Source organism: Notothenia coriiceps, unplaced genomic scaffold, assembly GCF_000735185.1.
Source record: "Notothenia coriiceps isolate Sejong01 unplaced genomic scaffold, NC01 NC01_scaffold00006076, whole genome shotgun sequence".
Taxonomy (NCBI): Eukaryota; Metazoa; Chordata; class Actinopteri; order Perciformes; family Nototheniidae; genus Notothenia; species Notothenia coriiceps.
Window position 1 is genome coordinate 247,670 of NW_011338777.1, and position 26,536 is coordinate 274,205.

The 26,536-nt window shown below is 39.2% G+C and overlaps 1 protein-coding gene across 1 annotated transcript in view; it reads left to right on the forward strand.

Moving 5' to 3' along the window:
- Window positions 1-26,536, forward strand: part of LOC104943421 (uncharacterized) — a 63,975-nt gene that overhangs the window by 27,819 nt on the left and 9,620 nt on the right. Inside the window, exons 6-7 of the mRNA XM_010768808.1 lie at window positions 24,909-24,962; window positions 26,241-26,380. Of these exons, the coding sequence (XP_010767110.1) occupies window positions 24,909-24,962; window positions 26,241-26,380 (194 nt within the window). The remainder of the gene's footprint in view (window positions 1-24,908; window positions 24,963-26,240; window positions 26,381-26,536) is intronic.

A 26,536-nucleotide genomic window follows, 5' to 3' on the forward strand; every position in this document is an offset into this window, starting at 1 on the left:
GTGTTTAGGCTTCGGCTTGGAGCCTATTCATTTATTTGATTGCATAATACGAATCTCTCATGCAACCAGAAGATTGTGTTTATTCCATTGGTTGTTTTTGTGTCAGTTTTGTTTATACCTTTATCAATGGTGTTGTAGTGTCCTGTACAGTATTGTCTTTTCGTATGTTGTTTGGATGAAAATTACAGGCCTCTCTCATCTTTTTAAGTGGGAGAACTTGCACAATTGGTGGCTGACTAAATACTTTTTTTCCCCACTGTAGGTAGACCAAATGTTTGGAAATGCATGTGTCTGTAATAAGAAGATGAATCCACGAGGATGTCAACAATCCTGTGGGAGCCCTCAGGGAAGTAGTATGATGAGAGTCAGGCAGGACCACAGTGATCGGTTCAGCCACGACTCGAAGTCCAGGACTCAAATCCAGAACTCAGGATCCAGGACTCAGGATCCAAGACTCAGGATAGAGAATCCAGGACTCCGGATCCAGGACTCAGGATCCAGGACTCAGGATCCAGGACTCAGGATGCAGGATCCAGGACACAGGACCGCAGCAACAGGATCAGTCACGACTCAGGATCCCGCCGTAGATAGACACCAAAAAGAAATGTGGGGGAAGCTGGGTTATTCGGAACATGAGAGTACAGACAGACAGAAGGAAGAAGTAAGGTGTCCCCCGACAGTCTAAGCCTATAGCAGCAAAACTAACGTGTCTACATACATGCACTCCTTTACGATAGGTTGAGGGAAAGGGGTAGCAAGTAAGAAGTAAGGAACAGAGGTGGAGAGGCACAACGTGTCTACGTACATGCACTCCCTTAGGATAGGGTGAGAGAAAAGAGTAGGAACTAAGATGTATGCGCCCCATCTATACCATGAGCGCATTGCTCCTAAAAAGTTGTTTTGGCACTGAAACCAATCAACAGTTAACCGTCGACTCGGCAGGGATCAAGGCACGTATATGCCTCTCCCTGCTTCCACCGTCTACATATACACAACTAATCCAGGCTTTGTATGAATCAAGAGTGGGAAAATCATCGTACTGTACAAAAGAATAGCTAGGGAAAATGGCTCAATAAATGGCAACAACCACTGTTAAGATGAGACCTTTATGGGTTGCTGTTAGATGAATGATAACAAGTCATACATTTGCATATTTTCAAGATCATTAAAGCTGATTTTACACAAAGTCCATTTACACAACACTGCTACTGCATATGAAAATATAAGTTGTTGAAAGCGTTCTGTGACTACTGCCTGAAATTGGATGAATTATCTCAGTGGTCTAACAATCAGTGAAACACCTCCAGCACAATGTGAATCACAAAAACAAGATGGAAATGCAGTCTGATAAGGTCCTAATGGTTTAGCTAATAGACATACATTCTGGAAAACAACAGTGAAATATACTGAACAAAGGGAAACTCATTAAACACTTGTTGAGGCTTGACATTGATCACAACCCTGTGAAACCCTTTGCAGCCATTTTGTTTAACAGAGCTGTTAAAAAGGGGGATTATTTGATGTCCTCATGCCTGTAAACAGACTTGCTGTCATTATTTCACCACCCTGGCTCATGAAATGGAAATAAAATGTGGAACTATTGATGCTGCAATCAGATACTATGTTACAACATGCAACACTTCTACATTTTTGGAAATTACGGATGCAAAGCTGCTCATTAAATGCAGATTACCCAGGCTGACATCAGCATATGATACAGCTTTATTCAGATGTGAACAGGGGGTCAAATCGAGGGGAGTCATCCACCTGCTTTGCAAAATTGATGAAGGGCACCCTTAGATGAGAAAAATACATAATACTCTCGCGCCAATATATATATATATATCCTGGTAAATTTCAACAAATCACCCGCAGGCAAACCGAGCGTATACTCTTTGACACCGAGCTAACCTATTTTGAGAGGATGGCAATATTGAAACATAAGGGGAAGGAGAGACCAATAGGCAAACACAATATTGTGAGTGCACAGTGAGGCAGAGAGGCAGATCTGTCTTCATTTTAAAGTTGTCTCATGCTGTGATTGTGTCTGCGAGGGCAGACCAGGACTAAATGTTATGGTGGCTGCTTCCCTCATGGGACGAGCTGATGAAAGGGAAGTCTTGTTGGAGGTCTCGGGGCAGCAGATTCGTGACTGCGGGTTCCCTCTAACTGTGCTGCGACATGATGGAGGGCTTTTCCCATTTCCCATCAGCCAACAGCATGTTTTTATTGCCACAGATGGCTAAGTCTGAACGGCACTGAAACTAACAAGTTTATACACAATAACCAGGAACTATAACCACAAATAAATGGCGTACAATGTTTTATTGTATATAGGTTGTTCAATGTAATTTCCTTTATTTCATATTTTGTTCTAATCATTTGTTCTCCGTTTGTTTTCTTGGGCTTCTGTAACATTTTAATTTGTTTTCATCTTTATGTCCATTAATGTTCTCTGATTCAAGGTTCTCAAAATACAAAGATGTGAAGCTTTTCTCTTTCTTATGCTTCATAATAAAATAAAGTATTGGGTGGATAAAGCATATTTTGAAGGAAAAATGTTCCTTATTTTCCATTTCATTTTCAAAATGAGGGGAATTCATCAGCTGGTTCATTTTAAGAGAAAAAAAAAATCATTAGTTACGGTCCTTGTGTTATAAGTTCAGTGCCAAATCTGAGAGGAGTTGCACAAAATACATTGATATGGATTTCATTGTAGTCCAGCTTCTTCTTTATATTATTACTCATCTCTCTTTTGTGAAGTTACTGATATAAGTAGTCAAATAAAGCCTCATGTCGACAGCTCATTCTGTCCTTGGGGAGTTCGTCTGTTTTGTGAGAGCTGTAGTGAATTATCTGCGTGTCAGTTTCGAGCTGTATGTGGAAGTTATAATACCGACTTCATCATTTTCTGAGTAGGCAATTATCAAGGGAGGGTGTGTTATATGTGCTTATTCTTTACCCAGTGCCTCAGGGTGTGTGTGTCAGCGCAACCCTCGAGAGTAAAAAAGAAAATTATGAAAGTCCTGATTTTAATGTCAAAACTTTAACAAAATATGTGCTTAGATCATTCCAAGACATTTCCAACAAAAAATACAAATCATAGATATTCCATTGTGAGAAAATGAAATATTTTCAAGAACTAAAAAGGAATAAAGCCCCTCATCATCATCACCTCCTTCTTGTTGCTCCACCGGCTGATGACAGTGGTCTGCTGTAGCTGAAGTGAGTCCTGCTGCCTGCTGCAAAGGTGTGTGATTGTGCACTGCAGCAGTGGGAGAGTGACTCATAGCTGTACCCGCAGACTATCGGCCATGATGGCACACGGGTCGGGCCAAATCCCCGAGACAGAAGGGGCTGTGCATCTGTCCTTCTTGGAAACTGTTCTTCAATTTGAGATTCAACACGTTCAGGATGCCATCTCCATTCTAATCAACCGAGCACAGCAGCTACACTAATCAAATGATAATTCAGCACTAATGCCAGGGTAAACACGGCAAAGGGCATGTTTCCATTAGCTAAATTAATGGGCTCTTTTATTACATTTGCTAAACGGAAAAAAGAGGAGGAAATACATGTTTGGTTTCATTTCAACACCAAGCTGGAATTTCAATTGCAGCTTGTTATCAACGTGTGGCTACTCCAAAGATATTAATAGTGTATTTATTTTTGCAACATTTTAAAGCAATAACAGATGTTGCTGTTATTTATCATTGCATGATACCGTGTTTAGCAGTTCACAAGCTTGGTTTGTGCATCAACATTCATTAATATATCATCTGGTAGGACACTTAAACCACCAGTATTCTCTATATTCTCTATCAACTGTTTGTCAGCTTTGTAAAAAAAGCTTTGTGAATATCCCCCCCCCCCTAAACCTAACAATCTGAAGCTTCTGTCTAGAGGGGGTTTTAATCCCACCATTTATGTGAAAAATAAAGCACTTTTTGAACCTTAAAGCATGTAAACATGTCACAGTAGAGGCACAACATAAAAATATGAACCTGAAAATGGATGTATGGCAAACAAGTAACAAGAAGGAATATTGTAAAATTGGTGGTCAGAGGCGCCAATATAAAGCATATGTTTTTATTTGCAGAAGGTGCATAGTAAAGGATGCTACCTTCACTGAACCACGCTGAAGGTCATTCGCTCACGGCTCAGCATATTTGCTGGAATCCTTAACATCAAACAGGTCGCTGAGCTGTGGCTGACAAGAATCACTGATGAAAACTTCATAGCAGGAATCTCTGGCAGAGAAAGGGATAGCCACCAACACGGCTCATCTATTCCATGGCTGACCTGTGTGTGTGTGTGTGTGTGTGTGTGTGTGTGTGTGTGTGTGTGTGTGTGTGTGTGTGTGTGTGTACACTTTATGCTGAACCGCAAACAGGTTTGTTTTTTAAGATCAGTCGCAGTGTGTGTCACAAAAGACAACCCAATGCGCCGTGGAGACCGCAGTTAGGCGATATCGATACGTATCTGGACTCTGATGCTGGGATAAAACATGAAAAGGTCATAGTAGTGTGCTCCATACTGATTTAGTCAGTGATGGATCGAAGACGCTGCACATAACAATGATTTTTTTTATATATATCCTGGGGCACATTCATCACTCTCAATGAGAACGGCAGAAGTTACGGAAAAGAGTCGAAAGCAAAACAAAAATTAAAACTACAAAATGATCAAATATCATATCACGGAATATATTGTTAGTATACTTTGTAAACAGATCAGCCCTTAGGAGTTTGTACACATGTTAATACTAGCCACAAAGACAGCGTACATGAGAGAAACAGTACAGGGAGTCCTTCATCTGTATGCTAAATAAAACATAAGGGATGTTTTACACAGTTATAAAATCTCTTTTTCATCCCCGACACAGCTGTGGAATTGTTTACACTCTCATATCCGTGAGTTTTCCAACAATCCTACGTCCAATTTCAGCTAACCTTGCTCACAATTGAGTTTGGGCCTGAGGGACTCCACTAAAGCCAAGGTGTACCTCTTTTTTTTATAATTATTTTTCTTTTGTATTCGTCTGTATTTCACAGTGGATCCAGCAGGTGAATAGGCTGGCCCTTTGTGTCCTCTAGACTCACTTGTTGTTTAAGCTCTATTCAATAATTTTTGAAGATTTTGAAGTTTTTTTTCGAATTCAGAGCCAAAAGAAAGGTATTGATGTTGGCCTCACTGATATATATGTATGCCTGTGTCCGGATAAGTCTGCCGGTTTGAAAACTGAAATGTTGGTGGTCCAGGAGAGAGAGCACCAATGCCATGTGTTATTATGCTTTGATGGTATCTGTTTTCTAACCGTCTGCCTGTCTGAGATCGACACCATCACTTGGTTGCTGATGTATTCATCTAAATCAGATATTCTTATCAGCCAAGCATTTGTCATTTTCAAATTCTTATTAGACGGGTACTGGAGAGAATTCTGTCCAAAACTAATTATGATTTTCCATTAATCACAAGAAAAAACATTAGACTCAGGGCTTTTGATTACTGTTACACCCAATAACCCCAAGCTTATATGATTGCAGCACAAACAATCTTTTAATCATGCTTTATTAAGCTTGTGGATTGTGTTTCGGCTTGCATTTGGCAATGGTTACGTAGTGTTCTGGCTGACCTTGTCTCTATCACTGCCTCCAAGCCAGGCTCATCTGGCAGTGGATGAACAACTGGGGTGTCCAGAAAGCATCGGCTGCATACCACTGCAGGAGCCAAAGGGAGTGAGGCACGACTTCGCCAATTAGGAAACAAGGCAACGGATTGTAGCAGACACACAATAAGAGTACAGCGACTCTTTTACACCTTTTAACACTAAATCTGTCCAATCAATCAATCAATCAATTAAAAACAATCAGCAGATTAGTTTAAGACCCATTTTTAACCAAGCACATCGATCGTTCTTCCACATTCATTCATGAAGAAAAATGATCAGAATAGTAGAATAAAAGTCAAAGGCGCCTTTCTTCTTCATGATCACTTTTATATTTAATTATAAGGCAACTGGAATTCATTAAAGACTTGGAGTGATGGAAGCAGACTATTCATAGAACTTTTTCACAGCAGTTAAGGCAAGGTGTAAATAACATGAATAATTAAGGCTGCAATGAACAGAGGTGTGCAGAGCTCTGGCATGTCGTCATGTCTCTCATTCTCTAAGAACAGAAGCTGAATAGATTCATTAGTTTTGCAGCTATCCTGACTGGAAACAGGCGGACATCTTGACCTGATGGTGGTGCAGCGTGAACAGTTGGGATCACCAACTCGTTCTTTCACTCAAAAAGAGGTGTGCAGAGTTCTGGCATGTCTTCCTGTCTCTCATTCTCTAAGAACAGCTGAAGCTGAATAGATTTTATCCATTAGTTTTGCAGCTATCCTGACTGGAAACAGGCGGACATCTTGACCTGATGGTGGTGCAGCGTGAACAGTTGGGATCACCAACTCGTTCTTTCACTCTCCAACGATCCAAAATACACACTAATTAATACAGTTTTCCTCTGACTACACTAACATTACTAATTCTAGAAAAAAAGAAAGGTTGCACCCATCACAAGGTCAATTCTTAGCTATAATTGGACTCAACATTTGGAAGCAGAGCTAGCAATGTTGTTGATCGCAATATATCCAGATCTTTCTTCACATGTCAAGTGAGAAATGAACTAAAATATTCATTAGAGCAGCCAGACTGTCAGAATAAATGAAGAGGTTGAGATCACAGGGGTCTCTTTGATGACAATCTGAAACTATTAAGGCACCTGTGTCTTCACTATCTGAGACTTCAAGGGAAACTAAGAGCTGTGGGAGTGACTGCAGCCGTGTACAACTCTACTTGATCTCCAGCCTTATTGAAGTTTAAAGTTAAGTTGATCAAAGACCATGCAGCCCGTGGGTGAATAGAATACATACCTCTGCTAGAGGGTGTAATGGCAAGAATCTGGCGATGCAAAACACATCACATTACAGGGTTTATAGTTCAATGTATGGCATTTTAGTAGATACTGTAAGCAAGGTGATCTAGTGGGAGTACTAAATGTCATTTTAGAGAACACTGTCAGAGAATAAAGAAATCACCATCATCTGTACATCAAAGTTAAAAAATAACACTTGTAATCTGAATTGCTATTTATTAAAGTCCCTGTGACAGACTTTGTAATTGCACTGCTTTGAAATGGCACATGAACTGAGAGGGAAAACAACTTTGCTAATAAAATAAAGTATTGCATGTCAACTATTATATTAAAATCCACACAGCTTATTTTAAGAATCAAATCAGGTACATGTGACTCACACTCAATGTGCCTTCTTTAGCCTAGCACTTGCACAAGGACATGTATATTTAACATATTTATCATTATTCATATCTGTATATTTAAATAGTTTCACCAAGTGCTAAGGTTTTGAATGTTTACTAATGCTTTCATTCTCCATTGTGTTTATCGTCTTTTTGTTAGGCTTGTGTGAACTCTTACCGGTCCTATCCTGGGTTTCATTCTTATTCTGACACTGCTTTAACACCTGAATTCACCTACAGGGATCAATACATGTTTATTATCCTATATTAAATCATATTTTATAGTGTTACGATACTGTATCAATATTTTATTACAACGATAACCTCAACTCAACCAAGTATTAAAAATGTTTCTTTAGTTTGAGCATGTTATGTGCTCCATAGCTTCTCTTGATAATGGACTTGAACTCCCATTGTACATTTTACATTTATATTCAATTTATATATATTTTAATCGATTCCGCACAATTAATGTAAATGTATAATATCCTGCTGTATATTTTGTTACTGTTCATTTGTATGTCCACATGTATATTTTCCACATGTATATTTTTTTACTTATGCTATTTTATTTCACAAATATTTTGGATTGTTTATTTCTAGTGTTTTAAGATAAGATAGTACTTTATTGATCCCAATTAAGGAAATGTTTGCTTTGCAGCAGCATAAAGACATGGCATTGTACAATAAAAATTCAAGACAAGAAATAAACAAGAAAGTAGAACATATACATGTTGAATTTAACAAGCTATTATGTACACATACATAAATATATACATAACTATATGACAGATTTCTCTTATGTACATTGCCTTGTCTTTTTATGCTGCTGCAACACAAACATTTCCCAATTTGGGATCAATAAAGTACTAATCTATATCTATCTATCTATCTATCTATCTATCTATCTATCTATCTATCTATCTATCTTACCAGGAGCTGACAGGTGCTGCTTTTGCAAACTCCTCACAAACTTGAGGCCAGAGCGAGAGTAGAGCAGGAATCAGAGGGGGTTCACAGAGACATACGCTGCCCGCTGAGCGGATCCAGAACCTCACTAACAGCCTTCAGCTTCCTGCTGGTCGCTGTGTGTTGTGAGGATGTCAAAGAGCAGCTCTGCTCCCTTTCATATGTTGTGTAATTAGCCATCAGTGGGCATGCATGGCTGGAGCTGATGCATCTGAATACAAGATCTGTAGGGCTTTGAAACTCAGACAGTGTTAGTGAAACATCTGAGCAAATTAGCAGGATGTTAAATCTGTAATGTTTCCGCTGTTATTTGTATATCTGCTTGTGGAAATGCCTATTTATGCAAACATCCACATTCTTCTTGTCTGTTTGCAAATAGGTTTGTTTATCGAATGGTTAAAAAAAACAAGAGAAAGTTGTAAATAAATAACCCACCTCTCTCCCAGTATCTTTATCAAGACTTTTGGCTGCAGGCAGACATTTATTTTCTCGATGCAGCTTCATAACCTGGGTCCTTCATTTAAAAACACCTAATGAGGCACAGAGTTATTTAAGTGGACGCTGCAGCAATGACACACACAAACACACACACACACATAAATACCCACACACCTCACAGCCCAGCGTGGGCCTATAAATCATGGTCTCTGCTAACATCTGGTCTTGAGGATGAGCAGAACAAGCCTACTGGGCAATTGGTGATGGGGGAGAGGGGGAGAGGAAGATGGAGAGATGGAGGCAGGCCGTTTAGCCGAGCTGCGGTCACATGTGCTTTCTTGCTAACAGACATTTTTCTCAATCTGGCCTGTCACACGCAGGAATGGTATAAGTAAGATTAATCTCTGGCGAGGGGTGCAGTTGACGTACGTGGTATTTTTGTTCATGTAATAGAAGCAGAAGAAGCTGTAATAAACAAACACACAAATGGCACATACTCTATCTAGAGCGGCTGAATGCAGAGATTGAACAACATATTTTCTTCTGCTTGATGATCAACAGGTAGGGTTAAGTGTTCTCTATTGAACCGGCAAGCTCTGCTGATCCACGATCAATTGACCTTTGCTGACAAAACATCCTGTATTTGACACAGAAATTTCCTTTCACATAAAAAAACACTTCAATAACGCATTCCATGTACCGTAGCTTGGATACAAGTGCAGTTATTGAAGGTTTGTATTTCCCTAATAAGAGTGTTTTGTGTGTAATATCATGGAAAGGCCTGACAGGCAAACACTGCTTGAAAGGATATGTTAACCTGAGTTTGCATGGTGGGCAAGTCCCCCGATAGCTGCTAATAATTAGGCGCATCTCAACATGAGACAAGTTAACGCCAAAGAATAATGAGCGGGTCAGCTAACAAGTAGCCAGCAGGCCACATCCTGATTAGAAGAGGAGCCTGTGAAAGGAGCACTCACACACTAAGTGAGACATTTAGCATAATTAGATGTCCAGGGGAGAAAAGTGCTCGGACGAAGGGCTCATCGTTTTAGATCGCATCATCGTGGCATCGTATCGTGGAGGGAGGTTATAAGGCCTTTGAGCATTAGCAAAAGCTCCTTTATTAAACATGTTAATGTAATAACCTGCTGCTATTGTAGAGTGTAATGTGTCAAAGCTGCCTTTGTGTGTTTAGTTCCCTACAGTCCTGGATCTTTAGTAGTTTTCTTTGATAATCAAACTACTTCCTCTTAGGCACTACTGTTATTAAGTTTCTGTATAAAAAGACTGCAATTAGTTATTATTTCAGTGTTAATTATTCTGTCATTTATTTTTCCTCAATTGATTCAAGTTTTCCTAGAAATGTGTCACAAAATGATAGAAATCTGTGAGCCCTAATCTGCAAATTGTATGTGATGTCTACCTGCAATTAAAAAGCTGTTTTAATTATTATTTATTGATCTAGTAGTTTGCTGTAATTGCATACAGTTGGGTTTTTTTCCGTGCCATAGTGACATTTCAATTCTAATTGGATTGAGTCTTGAATTAAGCCTAGTTGTCTGCCTCCTCCCGCACTGTATATCATTGATCAATATATTTTTTTTAGCTCTGATGTTTCCCAATTGAAAAAGGTCACAACTTACATATTACTGGACAATTATGTGCCAATTCATTTCAGCAAAATGGGATGAAAATGGGCGTAATATTGGACACGATTGGCTAAAAGACTCAGGAAGACTGGGTTACTTCTACTCTAACTTTAGACCAGGATAAAAGCACTCTGCTCATTGGTTGAAACCACACCTAACAGTGATGTCACAGTGTACTGACACACACCCTTGAGTACATGTCTACATCACTGCAGAAAGGTGAGAGCGCGCTCAAGGTGAAAACAGGATTCCCAGCTGGTGTTTGGAGTCCAGTTGGAAAATGCATATCTCCCATCTACAAAGAGTGGTTTTCCGAACACAGCGGATAGGATATTGGACTCTCTCAAAATGACTTTCTTTGCCCAGCTACAGCAGATTTAGAAGTGGATGTGATCCAAAGGTGAAGGAAAAGTTTTCACCCAACAGAAAATAGACTTATTCTCACTTCTTGTTGTGATGCGTTATTCTCTCTGGGCATTTCCTTCTAATTTTCCAATTAGCTGATGGATTGCATTGGATTAAAAATACCAAAAAAGATGGTATCACGTGTGTGTATTGTGTACCGAAATGTTAACTGTTTTTATTTAAGACATCTGAGGGAATGATCAGCTTTGTACCCGTTAAAGCCAATTTAGGCAATGTGATGACTTTGCACAGCTTTAAATGAGAGCAGTTTCTGGATATGGCCAGGCCTAATGCTGTTATGTTGCAACAGGAAAGATAAGTTATTCTCAATTGAGTTAAGACCCATTAAATGCCTTACAAAACCAATATCACTTCTGGGTGGTTTTGTGGGAATAAATGGACTATAATTTCTTCTGAGCATTTCTCCAGTGGTAGTTATAAGAGCTGCGCTGAATGTTTAAGATTTCATAAAGATGTCGAACTTACTTTGATTTGATGGACTATACAAGCTGTAATAGTGAGGTTTTTCTTACTCTAAGAAATGTTTTCTATATGTAAGCTACAATCAGCTGAGAATAGAATAAATTCATGAAATCTAAAGGAATTACTCTAATATAAAAAGTAATATGTACCGAGGAAAATTCAAGGGATTCACTATTACATCGAAGAGACAGCTATGTACGAGGGGGGTTGTAATTTGCCTTGAGTTTGTTGTTTGTTATTTTTGCACTCATTCAATTTTTGGTGACATCTGCACTTTTTACCCCGCCCCTTCCTCGAGTTATGAGTCATCCCGAGCAAAATCCCTGCATTACAAAACAATTAGATCAGAAGCCTCCGGTAATGCAGCAGGGATCCACAGCTCCCTACCTACTGCCGCGGTGAGGAGGGGTGTGAGGAGGGGGGAGGGGTGTGAGGAGGGGAGGGGCGACGGATCTGAGAGGAGGGAGGACTGCAAGAGCAGGACTATGACTCACAGACCAACACTGCCACTTAAGATACAAAAAGTTATCTTTCATGCTTAAGAAATTAGCATTGTACCTCGTGTCTCTTTATGTTGATCGGATTAGCTTTGACGTAAATGTTTGCGTTATGAAAGGTTTATGATAATAAGTCCATTAAGGGATATAACCACATTTTCACTTAGCGTTGTATCCTGGTTCATCGTACTCTCTCTCTCTGCCTGTTCTTGTGCATCTTCTGATACTCAATAATTTGATGCATCAAAGGGTATCTAATATGAATCACCGGTGTGTTCTAATCGAAAATGTTGCTAATACATTTCCCTGGTGGATCTCTTCAGAAAGCCTCTTAAAATCATTGACAGATAATGAAGCTCATTAGTGCGGCTTGGTATTCTGTCCATTTCCCCCTCTGCAGCTTACTTAGTCTTGAAAAGCAACACTAACAAGCAGCTGCAGGTCTCATGGAAACTTGTTTTTTCTTTGAGTAGAAAACATCAAACTGGAGCTTAGCCGCTGAACACAAGGATTACAAGAACTGGTTGTTGATCATCCAATGGAGTTTATTAGTCTTATCACTATTTAGATTAATGTGTTTTCAAACTGATGCCATGGATTAAACATTGCAGAAATGCAAGAAAGTTATTCTATTAGGCTATTTTGTAGATCAACTTTATCTAGACAACATGTGATAAGAGTTTAATCTGTAATATAGTGGTGCAGGAATAAGTCTTAAAACCCGGATATGAGTGTTACCACTTACTGGTACATACAATACATCAGTAATAGAGTGGTGCAGTCATAACTTATTTTTGTAGGCGAACCCAGAATTAACAAGGCAACCAACAGAGGTTTATGATTCTTAACATTCTTTTGTTCGTCAGGATAACCTCTACGTATTAACCAAAGAGTGTTTGGTTAACAGTGTTTGGTTAACACGTCTAAAAGTTCTAATGCAATTGACGTTAAGGTATAAACTAATTAAATCACAATCTCCTGGCTGTGCGTCACCACTGCTAAGCTTAGACTTCGGCATGATGACATTGAGTAGTTTATTTAGTCACTTGTGAGAAACTGCCATTTTTATAATACATTAAAGCTTCGGACATTCATGAGTAGGATCATTACTGACGTATTTTATGTAGTGCAACAGAATTGTGAAAATCACGTAAGTTTAGACCTTAATTGAGGCTTCTAACCGCAAACACGTTCAAAAAACCATTGACTTTGAGACTGGAAATGGTAAAATACTACTTACTGCATCACTCTATAACCCCATGTGCCAAAAGAAACAGCAACTGTGCTAACAATTGACTTAATGACACTATTGTAGTCCGTTTAATACAAAATGTTTTTACTTCTGGCAATTGCATTTATGGTGTTAATATATGGAGATTATCCACCATACCAAAGGTGCAGGTATCATAAACCTGTGATGCCACAGACCTTATTTTCAGCAACAATCTAACTTCGAAGGAAGTCAGCCTTCAAAAACACGTCATCACCGCACCATTCTATAGCACACAATAAAATAACAGTTCTCACACACCGACACATTGATGAGTCTGATCTATTTACATTTGTCACACCGGGGTAGAAATATAAATTATCTGACTCACCATGCATAAATGAATTGAGGAAGTCACGATGGCTGATTCTACCCTCAAATGACTACTACCGATCTGTCTGATGATCATAAAGGACCAGAACAGATTGAAAACATCTAAAGGCAGAAATGGTAAGAATGAAGAGGTGTATCATATGTGAAAGACATTTTGATTCAATCGAACATGTATGGCACAAGTGTAGTTTATGTCTTGTCAGCTGGCAGCTAATGACTTCCTGCGGCGTTGTGCGCTGATGAAGGTCAGTGTATATGGAGTTCCAGTGGTGAGCAGGTGTGAAAGCTAATGAAATCTCAAAAGACACCCTGATTAAATATTATATTGTAAAAAAAAACGTTTTATCTGGCCTGTGCTATGTCCTTGTTCCTTTAACTCAGTGTCCTGTGATTTTGTTAAACAGAACCGCCAATATCATATGTTTTATGTCTCTAATATCACATTTTCATCACGCAGATGTAATATGGATCTCCTGTCATATCGGTGCATTAGGCCATCCAAATTTGCCATACCTAGAGAAGCATTATTTTGAATGGTCAATCACTCCACCATAATTACATTTTGGCCAATATTGTCCCCCAGCTTGAAACTGGGCATTTGTCTGTGGTAATATTATAAAAACAATCCTATGGCAGCGGAAATTGAGTTTATGTCAATGTCGTTTTTTGTGAAAGAGAAAGGCGGTAACAGAATCTATCCCATCATTTAATTCAGTTTTCTTCTCGTAGTTAAGATAATGTTATATCATATAATAGTTAACCAATATCTATAGACACTGAGAAGCTCCACAAGCTAATATCTGCTCATTACTCTGGTTTTGTGTCTGCCATGTTTTCCCGTCTTGTGTGAAACTTAAATGTTGTCTTTGAGTTAACTCTTCCTCTGTGTCTGTCTTTCCACACACACACCAACTCACAACAGTGTACCGAAGCTGTCAGTGAAACCGTCATTTAATTGCCTTTTACATTTTAAAACTATTACCGAGGTGTTAAGGTATATAGGAGGAAGAACACATGAAGTACTAAACCTATTTATAGTGTTTCTGCAGATGTGGGTGTAGAGCGACAGGCATGCACAGTGCAGCTTCCTTTAATGGTATATGAGCCATGTAAGAGTGGGAGTGAGTTATTAATATCAGGGTTCGGTAAATTTGATTGCGGAAACATGCTCATAACTTGCCTCGATACCATGGTCAGGGTCAAGCAATGGGCGGTGTGTTTATATAGTTAAAAGGTCAAGTTCTCCCAGCTTTAAATGATTGTGTGAAATAACACCAGATAAATATGGTGGTGTAAAGTTTGACGACTGCGAGTAAAACTTCAAGAAAGCATGAACATTTTAATTATGAGTCACAGTGGTTTCTATTGCCAGGCATAAGACGAGTTGTTAATCAAATCTGTTGCCTGAGGTGACTGGTTCACGTTTTTTAATTAGAACCAAAGTTAGTTTTTCTCTGCAACGGTTAGTCACTGGTTTATGTGATTTGGTACAAAAACAAGCATTCAGTTTAAATCTCACTGACAGATATTTGTATGTGTTGCGTGGAGTGTTTTTAGGGTTTCCTATATATACCTTCCTCCAGTAACTTGTGTATAGGAATACCATTTGAATGTCATCCACAACGTCAAACAGGAGAGCTTATACGACACCATTATGACAGCTGGTTGGGTGAATATATTTATGAGTCATTTAAAATAAATGCAAGTGTTTATGGAAGAAGAGATGAAACACCAAACAAAAAAGGACGACAGAAATAGACCAATTTTTTTAAACACAGATATGTATGCAAATCCATACAGCTGAAGCGAGGCCGTGCAATTTTCTCCCATGTTGAGGGAAAAGAGGATGGAGGGAAAAGAGGATGAGGACATTGCAAAATGCAAAAGCTTTCCTCAAAAGATTTGCCAGAATCCCCATCTTTATCTGCAAGTCATCTCCCGCGGAAATCAAAGAATCTCACTTGGATTTGTCTCAAGCGATGCAAGCGTCTTCATGTGAAATGCATTTTTTTTTTTTGTACACTGGAGCTTTGCCAACAACAAACGGCTTCTGGGGTAACCGTGAAAGTCTGGCTCCCCTGAGCTACAGATGTGTATGTATTGGATAATGAGGATTCAGGGGAGTGGAGGAGAGCCTCAGTGCTTGTAGATCTATTTATAGCTCCAATAAATCCTGTTTTTAGACACCAATTGTTGAGCATCTTTGATAAAAGCATCCTGCATTCCTGCTTCTATTCTATTCATAAATCTCAAAAGGACACAGGGAGGCTTCCTCTCCGGGAGATGTAACGCTCTGTCTAGGTAGTCTTGATGCAAATGGGAGCCGGATGGAGAATTAATTAATTATTTTATTAATTACTGCCTTTAATTTATTCTGCATAAAAACACATGATTATCATCTTGAGCAAAAGATACAGGGTGTTTCTCAATGTCAAGGAAGGATCCTTCAGAGCCACTATTTCAAGGATAGGTCATCGAATCCCGCCGAAGGACGGTTCCAATGTCCAGGATCCTTCTACCGAGGAGTCCTTCGTTGCGGGACATTTCGAGGATGCACATGTGTATCCTCGGCGTTTTTAAAAGCCCCACAATGCTTTGCACACGGACCAATTTCCCAAATCTTTGGCGAAAACGGCTGAATCCAGACATTTAAATGTAAGTATGTTCAGTGGTGTAGTAAATGAGCACATGACTTGTGTTTAAAGTTTATAGTCCGTTTGAGTTTTGCCCGTGTGAACGCAAACCGAACCTTCTGAAAAATGAAACAATGGAACAAACTGTTGTCTCGTGCGCACCTGAAAAGCGGACTATTAGGTGTGAATGAGAACTTAGAGCGTTTTGCACCTAAATAAATAATTTAACTTTGTTTTGACTTTGCCTCTTTTGTTGATATTTGTGCTTTATGCTACTATGTGCACTAATATGTGTAAGAAAGGTTTGCAGACATCAAGTATGATATATGAATGCACATTTTATTATTGATTGGTGATGGTGATTTTATGATTTTCTGGCTGCTTATCCTCCAGGACTTTTTCAAGGCTGCAAACAGAAGGAGAACGTTTTATGTTAGTTTAGTGGTTCTGTCCTGGAGAGATGATCATTTTACAAAATACAGTTACTGAAGTAGGAAGGCCTACTTCGATCTTTGCAAATCAGTTATGAGTCTTCAAACCAATCACGCTCAATTTAAGGCGGGGCCTCTCATATGACGCACACCTGCACACTTTTCTAGCCTGTTCCATTCTTCGTTCTCAAAATGCCAGGAAGGATTCTTGCCTAGCCTCTGAAGGACCTGACTCGGAAGACATGTCCTACCAAGGAAGCGTCCTCGACATTGAGAAACACCCACAGTCGGTCTAGATGTTACTCTACTTCCTGTCTGCTTTGATTAAAATCCTACCCCGTGTTTATATTTTTTATGTAGTAGATTGGTCATTTCTAAATGATTCTGTTTATTTTATATTGTGCATTTTCTAGGATATCTTTGTAGTGCTCTTAATGTCTTTCATTTTTGTAAAGCACTGTGAATTGCCTTGTGTTGAAAGGTGCTATATAAATAAACTTTCCTTGCCTTGCCTAGTGTTGCATATATTTTGGTTTTTATTATATTTTATTCTACATTGAACTCATGTGCAATACCTTATTGACAGAGTATGTCTAATCTACTCTAATTTATTATAGAAGACAGTTTCATTTCTCACACAGGTCAAGGCCCTGGCCTCTGCAGGACATGCTCTCTGCCGGTGACCCGCTGTGAAGACAGCTTCATTTGCTGGTGCTCATTTACCATTCTGCATCAAAGAGAAAACACCACGACCGCTGCAGGTCCATCCACCGAGAACACCCACACACGTGTCTATTAAACTAATGTTTGAGCCAAGAACGGGACTCATTAGTGGGACCAATAGTGTGCTCCTCACTAATGCTGATTTTCACATCTCTCTCTCTCTTTGATGAATCTGCGCTGTTATTCTTCCTGACACTTCAATCCCGTAATTGTGATCCCTGAAGGTAACGAGAATGATATTAGAGTGACAAACATGATATTTCCCTCTGTCTATCAGCCAGGTGAGATAATGGAGAGTAATGGGCAACTACCTGTGTAACTTATTGACTTTTGAATTAACGCTAATAAATCTGATTAAAAGTTAAAGTGAGCTGCATATGAACTCCCAGGAAAAGCGGCGTTCATCCTTTGAGGCGCCACACAAGAGAGCGCTTTAATCACTAACGCTCAATGGAGAACAATTTAGAGATGCCTATAGAAGTTATGTGCATAAGGCTGCAGTCACAGGAGGATCTATAGCAATTAGAGGCTCTGTCACCTCCCTCGCCTGGTCAGTATTGACAGAAATATTAGAGAACCTAAAGGGCTCTCAGTATACTTTGCCCTTACAAAACACTTGTTGCATCCTTTAAGAAAATCTAAAGATGTTTGTTTAATAAGTCACTCGAACAACAGGTCCGGCAGGGGGAAGAAGAAACTGAAATAGTTTGCAAAGGTTTTCTAAGTGACCCCACAGGCAGGGGCGCCGTAAGGGGGTGAAAAGTTAGGACGATGCTAAGGGCCCGTGACTGACAGGGGCCCAAACACTTTTAGAACATTAAGAAAAAAATGTTTAAGTAACCAATGTGATATCTTTTCATGGGGCCCAAAATCGCTGGTGGCGCCCCTGCCCACAGGACATCAGCTACTCGCTCTGGCACTTATGCTAAGCTACTAGAGATACTATCCATGCTGGGTTTCCCTGACAGAGAGCTGAAGAATCTTTTCTATACCTTCCCTGAAGCAAAACTAAGAAATCAACAGGAGCAAGGTGACTGTCATGATTTCCCAAACATTTCCTGCCTTGGGAACCACCATCAGTTACTGTTTTGCTCTCAACAAGGTCAAAATAAATATAAAACAATCCACAGGGTTTCCACAGCAGTCCGTTGACTGCTGTAAAGATTTTCCTTAGGCTCGTTGATTGAAAGTATACTTGTTTTACTGTATAATGGACCTTAAGATGATTCCTAAAGCTTAGCCACACTTAAGTCCTTAAGACCTAACAAGATCCGTACTGCCAAATATGAGACCCGAACCAAGATCAGACGTTATATTTTATGATGGCAGGCTCCATCCAACTTTGTCTGTAGTCAGAGTAAAATAAGATCCAATCCAAAATGTTAATCCCAAACAACAGCCTGTTGAGCTACAGTAGCAGAACTCTGGAGGTAATAGTGTGACAGGAACCATAATAAAGAGCTTTAATCAGGAACGATACAGGATACCAGTCCAGGTTTAACCTTTATTACTACGTCTATTAGAGAAAAAACACTTAAGCAAGGTCTACAGAGCAAAGAGAAAAAACAACAGCCTGGTTCAGACTTTAAAAAGAAGCACTGATTTTTCTACGTACATATGCCAGTTCAATCAGGAGAGACGTGATGTATGGAATACATGTTTATTATCGGGTCACATTATATAAATGAAACATAATGATGACAGATTATAACAGTGAATAAAATGGTGTTTGGCGATTAGGCCCAGGTTTTGTAGGATATCATTTGGGAAAGGAAAGAACCGTTTCCGATGAACCCCCCTGGGTCTAGACACTGGTGGTGGTGATAAGTGGTTAGGTCCGGTTGGAAGGGAGAAGGTTGAGCTTGGCCCTGAGTTGGAAGCAGGAGGCAAAGGGGTGGAGGAGGGTTGCGCGTTGACACCTGGAAGACAGCTGATGGAAAAGGGGAGAGCATATATAGAGGGATTAACAGGTGCGATAATTAGGCTTGTGGATGGAGGGAAGTGATAGGCTAGCTTGAGGAGTGGCGCTTCCTATCAATTAGTGAAGGGAGCGAGTATTGCCATGACGTGCAATACGAAGTGATAGGTCTTCCTGCCTGAACTTGCGCTGAGCTTCATTAGAATGCACACCTCAGGCATGACTTTGAAAAGGCTGGTTATTGCGCTCAAAAGCCTGAAGACTAAACATTAAGTGAATTTAGCCAAAGTGTCAGTCATAAATAATTACATTAGCACAAAGCTAGCGCACAACATTCCTGTGGAACAAATGCTTTACAAGTTTCTTATTCTGCTTATTTACAGGTTTTGCAGTTTTCCTGGATCGGTGAGACAACACGCACTCAATGTTTCAATGTTCATACCTCTGCATTATGTACTATTTATTTCTAGGATAATATAAAGCATTGTTAATATATTATAAATGTTTAAATATGTATTATTGGGTTGTTTAGTACTGCAAGCAACTAGTCCATGATCATTTTGTGACACCCAATCTTCCCCTTTCTTGAATTCAACAAGTTAGTTATTTGTTGATCGCAATCAACTCACAATGATAAGAGTCATACATCAAAAGGTTATAACATTTCCGTAGCTTTTTACAACTTAATTCAATTTCGGGGCATTTCCCGTTTTCATACACTCTAAAAGCTTCTCTCATTCACAAAGAAAAGTGTTACTGGACGCTGATCTTTAAATACCACATGTCTTTCAGACTGAGTATTGTGCAACCCTCCACCTCCCCTATCTCAACCATCATCTTCAGATTGTCTCTGCAGGTCTCCTTTATTTATAGATCTGCATTTTATCAAAATGCCATGATGAAACTTCCTGAAACACCTTCTATTAGCGTTAAATTAAGATGATTTATACAGTAATCTCTACTTTATCCACACATGTCACATAGTGATACATGTTGTGAACATTTTTTGTAAATGTCATCACTTCTAACTCAACCAGGACGGGTGCAACTTAAGAAGTGGCACACCTAAAGAAATCCTCAACTGTGCAATGTATTACTGTAACTAACAACATGAATATTAGCAGCTACACTAAAACAATGTGCCCTGATCTGTCCTCCTCTACTGTATGTGCGCGAGCAGTTGTCTTCCATGAGGTTTGTTGCATAGGGAGTGTGTCGTGTTTGCCACAGACGCAGGGGGAACCAGCAAGGAAAAAAACAAATAACAACAAGGCATTAATAAAACATGAGTGAACTAACCTGGGACAGAAGGCGGGCGTTTGCAGCATATTCAGCGGCAAAAAGAGCTTCAGAGTAATTGGGTTGGGCTGAGGTTACTTTCAGGCTTGTATAATGTAAGGAGAGCAAAAACACAACAAGACCACAAAGATGCCTAAAAAGATACACCCGTCGCTACTTGATGTTGAGTTATAAAAATGCTAAACCTGGAGTTGTTTGCCTTACAGCCTCACCAAAGGACACGGGGGATAAAATACATACTGATTGTCCAATTTGAATTACAAATCTACCTGGAAGCCCTTTTGTGTTTTCTTTAAATATTTAACATCAAAGGATGCTTCTTTACTGTCGTGACATTTAGATGTTTTGGAATAGAAATGTTGCTGTTGTTCAGAATAATCTAGATGCACAAATGCCAGTCCAGGACAAGATTTACATTCACAGAAACATTTATATGTAAATTCCTATACAGAAACTGGAATATAACATAATTTATTGGAAAAGCTCTTTCCAATAGATCAACTTCAGCCGATTGTTACAGGACTAGTTATATGATGAAATAACAGGAAAAATAAGGTGGGTAAAATCGAATATGCAACATTATTCACTTTATTTTAGTTTGAACCTGAATTAACTGATTTTGAGGGATTTCTGAGGCAGTGGAAACAAAATATTATTACCAAATTATCCCCTTTTGGGTTGATACGGCCAACTTGTTAAACAGTTGCTTATTTACACCTGACAATAAATGCAGCATTCCCCAATTGACTCTTAAAGAATTCAAACAGCTGTCTGTTGCATCCTCTGGAGGCAATGAGGCTGTGAGGGGTGAATGAACCGAAACAGGTAAATAGCGTCCTGTTAAACAAGAATTGGGATGTGTATTTTTAAATCTGGTCTACCTTCGCACAACACGTTTTTGTTTGATCTAATGTTATCATATACAAACAATGATGATAGCTTCTTGTGCACTTGTCATTTTATTTAGCTATTTTCATTATGGTATTGTCTCATTGAAACAAAATGTTTGTGATAAAACCTATACAGTATATCCAATGTTATTTTAGCCCACCTTCTAAATCCCTGTAACGTATCCTCCTCAATTGCAGCCACTATTGATGCCCGAGTTATTAGGAATCCATGTGATACTACAAAACACAGTGGAGACAAGTTACAGTACAGTAGTGGAGATCAATGGCGGAAGACTCTCGCTGGGAAATCAAAAACCATGGAAACAAATTCACATGGGGCAATCGAACGCCATGGAAACAAAATCCATGCGACACCGCAGATGCCAGCCGGGTTTAGAAGTTTGTGATAGGCAAGGTGAGATTCCTCAGGGGGGCCGCTTGCTGAGGCAAGATGGACCAACTACACACCATCTATCGTTCCTTCAAAACATACACAGAATAAACTGACACTAAGCAGCGCTGCGATGGACAATCTTGTACTAATGTACATTCCCAAAGATATTGAAGTGACTGTTATTTTGTATATATTGATTGTTGTGCTTTTATCTTAATGTGTGCATATGTATAAATGTGTCTGTTGATTGCGTATATATAGGATACACATATTTGTATATATATATTTGTACTTTTGTATTCGGGATTGTGGGGAATGCTATTTCGATCACTCTGTCTTTACACACAAACTGAAAGATTGACAATAAAGTTGACTTTGACTAATTTCAGTTTCAACTATTTCGATATTAATGCCAGGACAAAGTATGATATTCACAGATATTTGCAAGTCTTTTCAAATCCTCACCACTGCTCATTGTTGTGTCTTTGCCACATTTCTGACATCTCTGCAGAGAGAAAAGGTCAGAGGGACAGAAACCAAGAGGAAGCCACAAACAGCTGCTGTAAGGTATTATATGAACTTAGGAACTCTTGTATGTATGAATATTTTAGATGCTACCTATGTACAACATGAAATAACACAATACTGTAATGTTGCACAACATAAAGACAAGGGGCGGTTGTAGTATAGGGGGTAAATGGGCATCTACCAATCAGAGGGTCAGTGGTTTGACCTCTTGACCCTGCAGTCAACCTGTTGTCATGTCCTTCTGCAACAATTGCTACGGCATGCTCTGATATGTCTGCAATATTGATGTGTGTATAAGACTCTTTGGATAAAGACATAAGCTAAATAAGATACAATATAATTAAACATAAGTGAGAGAATAATAACTGTAGGATTTTCATTTGTAAGGTTGTAACGATCAATTATTCCTAATTGCTGTATTGATTCAATGATCACAAATCAATGATGGAAAGTAAAAAACGTAGCAGTACAGTGTGTATGTTGTTCTGTTTTGTGAATACCTCCACAAGACCAAAGCTACGTTCCCCCGTCTGGGTTGCCTCCTCAGCCAAAACTTCAGATACGGCTCAATTAAAGTGGGCTGACCTTTAAAGTGGACCTGCTGATCTAATTTGAGTGAAAAGCTCTCCCGCTCTTACCATACCTCCAACAACAGGAGCTCGATTTTATGCTTTTTAATAAGAAGAATAGATTGTCTTTCATTGAAATGTCTGAAGAGCCAATAAAATTGACAAATCATATTCGAGTTGTGATTTGATATAATTGTAAGTGTTATATGGGGACATTATATTGTCTCGCAGGTTGAAATTGAAAATATTAAAACTTGTATTAAAGTGTCCAAATAAATAATGTTGTATCTTTATGAAACTGCCTTTACACCCCTATGTATTTGTGTTAGGAAAAACAAACATTTTAAAATGTGTGTTTGAGGTTTTTGGGCTTTTTTTGCATTTATGAGATAGTTCAGGTAAGACAGACATAAGGGGGGATTCTTCTGATTACTTTGATGCTGTGAGGACTCCCACTCCCACTCTGAGAATATTCTGGGCCGTCCGGCTCGTGAGCCTCTCTGGATGATGCAGCAGTGTGTCGGTGTCACAGCAGACTGGAGCGATGTGATATGTGATATATCAGAGACTCTGTTTCTGTGTGTTGCCAAGAATGTGAGTGGGCTAAAGCTGAAAATAGAAAGGAGTTTATATAGAGGTTAAATTGCTGATAATGGCAGCACTCAACAGTATATAAAGCCTTTCATCACTACTCAAGTGTATCTCAACAACATTAGATTGTATTGGGGTGAGTTCTTTAAGGTTGTTAAATAACATATTGACTTTGTAAAAAGTTGACTTGGATATGTGAAGCAGTTCATTGTGAATAAAAACATTTGAAAAACAATTACTCTTAATGTATCACTGATGTTATGGAGGTGTGTGGCGCAGTGTACTAGTGCGTTGGTGTTCGGATCAGGGGAGCACAGGTTCAAACCCCACTGCAGTCAGCATGTCGTTGTGTCCCTGGGCAAGACACTTTGCCCCAAATTGCTCCTGTGGGGATTGCCCACAGTATTGAGTATGTAAGTTGCTTTGGATAAAAGCGTCTAACAAGTAACATGTACATTAATGTAATGTTAGCATGGTACAAGTGAAACAGGCGGGTCTTCAGTTTTGCATCGGAAGATTGAAACACCTCATAAGAAGCTTCTGAAAATGAAAAAAATACATTTGGTACATCTCAATTGTGATCACTGAATCCAGCTTGATGTAATATGCAGATTCATTCAGAGCTATTTGCTTTGATATAGTCTTTTATTTTGGATCCATAAGTTGCTTCCTTGAGACTTATTTAAAAATATTAGATAGCAAGTCTATTGCCTTCGTTAGTCAGACTTCCTCAGTGTGTTTTTCAGGATCATTTCATGTCGCCTGTCATTTTCTCAAGGAGTCGAGTCTGAACTTTTCAGTTTCGCTGTATTTGCTGTTTTCCCCACACTGGTGGCGTGTTGTTCCCCTTTTCCTGCGATTCTTCTTCTGCTTGGAAACTGGTTGGGATTTCTCCAGGAAGGAAGCCACAGGCGCATTTATGCTCTGATAAGTTCTTTTGGTGGAAATGGAAGTGATTTTAGTGCGTCACCGCTTCGAGGAAACCGGTGGATAACAGAAGTGATTGTGTCTGACAATAGGCCCACTTTTTTTGCAAACACGTCTGTCAAAGTCAGGAATCAAAAGAGAAAAGATAGCGATAAAAATCCCCCTCATTGTTTCGCCTAGGATTTATAGTTCTAGTTTTGCTTGTAACCGGTTGTTGTAACTGAATATAAAAGCATGTCCCTTGATGTGATTAGTGAGAACCTCGGTTTTTAATGTTTGAAAATCACAGCAGTGTTTTTTCTCGTCTCCCTCGAGATGAAAATATATTTTTCTAACAAATGTTTGAAGAATTATGTGTTCATAAATGATGACTATTTTGTAAATACTACGAACACAAAGATCTCTATTTAACCTGTGTCTGTACTTTTTGATAATAATGTTCTCACTTGTGATTTAATTGCACCTTTAGGAATTATGTATAACTCATAATTGGAATAACATCTTTCATGTAAAGCATACGTTTCCCCAGTGGTGTTAAGCAGCAAGTTCAATTATTTCTCTATATTGTCTTTTGTTTTCATCTCTGGTCTCACCCTGTCCTAAGTGGTTTAAGAGATGATATAATCACCTGAATAAACTTTGGCTCCGGTTTCAGCTGGACACCCACAGAACTTCAAAACGGAAATATTTCCCACAAATCCCAAAAAAGGTATCTTCCCTCTTACATTGTCTGTAGTAAGCAGCTTTTGAAAATGCTTACCGGAATGCCACTAACCAAAACATGTTGTTCATCTGCATGTTTGAAAACACCACTCACACCTCTAATGTAACACACACATGTGCCAGATGTACGCACGCAAGATCGTGATTCTCAAACCCTCACTGAAACTTAGATTAGAACAAAAAACCACTCGTGCTCAGCCAATCAAATCTATAATATGTAATGCAACACAAATGGAACCAGTGTAATAACATGTTCAGAAAGACAAACAGGAATGTTGTTTCTGCCTCAGCAGAGCAGCTTTAATCTGCCTGTTGAGGAACACAATCTGTGCAGTGCTGAAATCATTAAGAGATTTACATTAGGTTGAGCATCAGGGTCCATTGTTAAGCATTTATGCAAATGAAGCGTGGGCTTTCTTACTAGTGCATGTCTTGGGAGATGCAACGCTCGTGCTGTTTCACCTCTGAAGAAATCAAAGCATGGATTGTTATAGGCTATCTGTAACCTGTGTGTTTGTGAATGCATGTATTCTGACTTTCTGCATGGCTTCGTGTCTCTTCTACTGTCTGACTTGAACACACACACATACACACCTACAGGGTTGGGAGGGTGACCTTAAAAACGTAATCCATTAAAATGACTAGTTACCTGTAAAAAAAAATCACAATATACAAGTAATGTCACCTGATCACTTTATGTTACTTTTAGATAACCTCGATTTCAATTGCCATGCAACTCAGTGCAGGAGAGAATAAGTATCAATAAGAAGTTTTTATTAAGTGCATTATGTACACAGAACAATGTGACCTTAGAAAAGAAGAAACCAAGATATTAAGTATCGACAAATGTATCGTATATCTTATGCTAGGCTTACAGAATAGTATAGTTTACAAATGTCACAAATTAATTAAAAGCAGACAGTATTTTCATTCAAAATCATCAGGTGTCCACCTACTGTACTGCATTTGTTCAATATACTGTAAAAGGAAAGTACCCTTAATGAAAGGCAAACATAACATTCAGACAGAACATCTATCTATAATATATCATTCTTTATTATAAAATTGTTATCCTGCTAGTAATCCCTATTTAAAAAAAATAAATAAATAACATCTTTTTTATGTAACTCTAAGGGAATACAGTTACCTTTCTTTTGTATCCAGATGACACAATCCCGTTACATATATTCCTATCCCAAGCCTGCACACCTTGTCTCCATCAGTATGCATTATCTTCTTGGCTTTTGCCTGTTTCTCTTTGCAGGTCGCGCCAAAGCTGAGCCGGCCCGACAGACCACCACGAAGAGGAGGAAACGGAAGAACTCGGCCAGCAGCGCCAACAGCGCCGGCACCACGGCCAGCAAGAAGCGCAGCCCGGCCACCAACTTCAGCCTCTCCAGTCAGGTACCTGTAAGCATCAGATCGGTTTGCCTCTTCTTTTATTTCCCTTCCTACATCCATGTTTTGCAGGGTTACACACAGACACGAGGCATTCCTTAATGGTATTGCAGCTATTAGGTTTAATTTATTTGCACAAAAGAGAGAAGAAGGGAGGGGGGT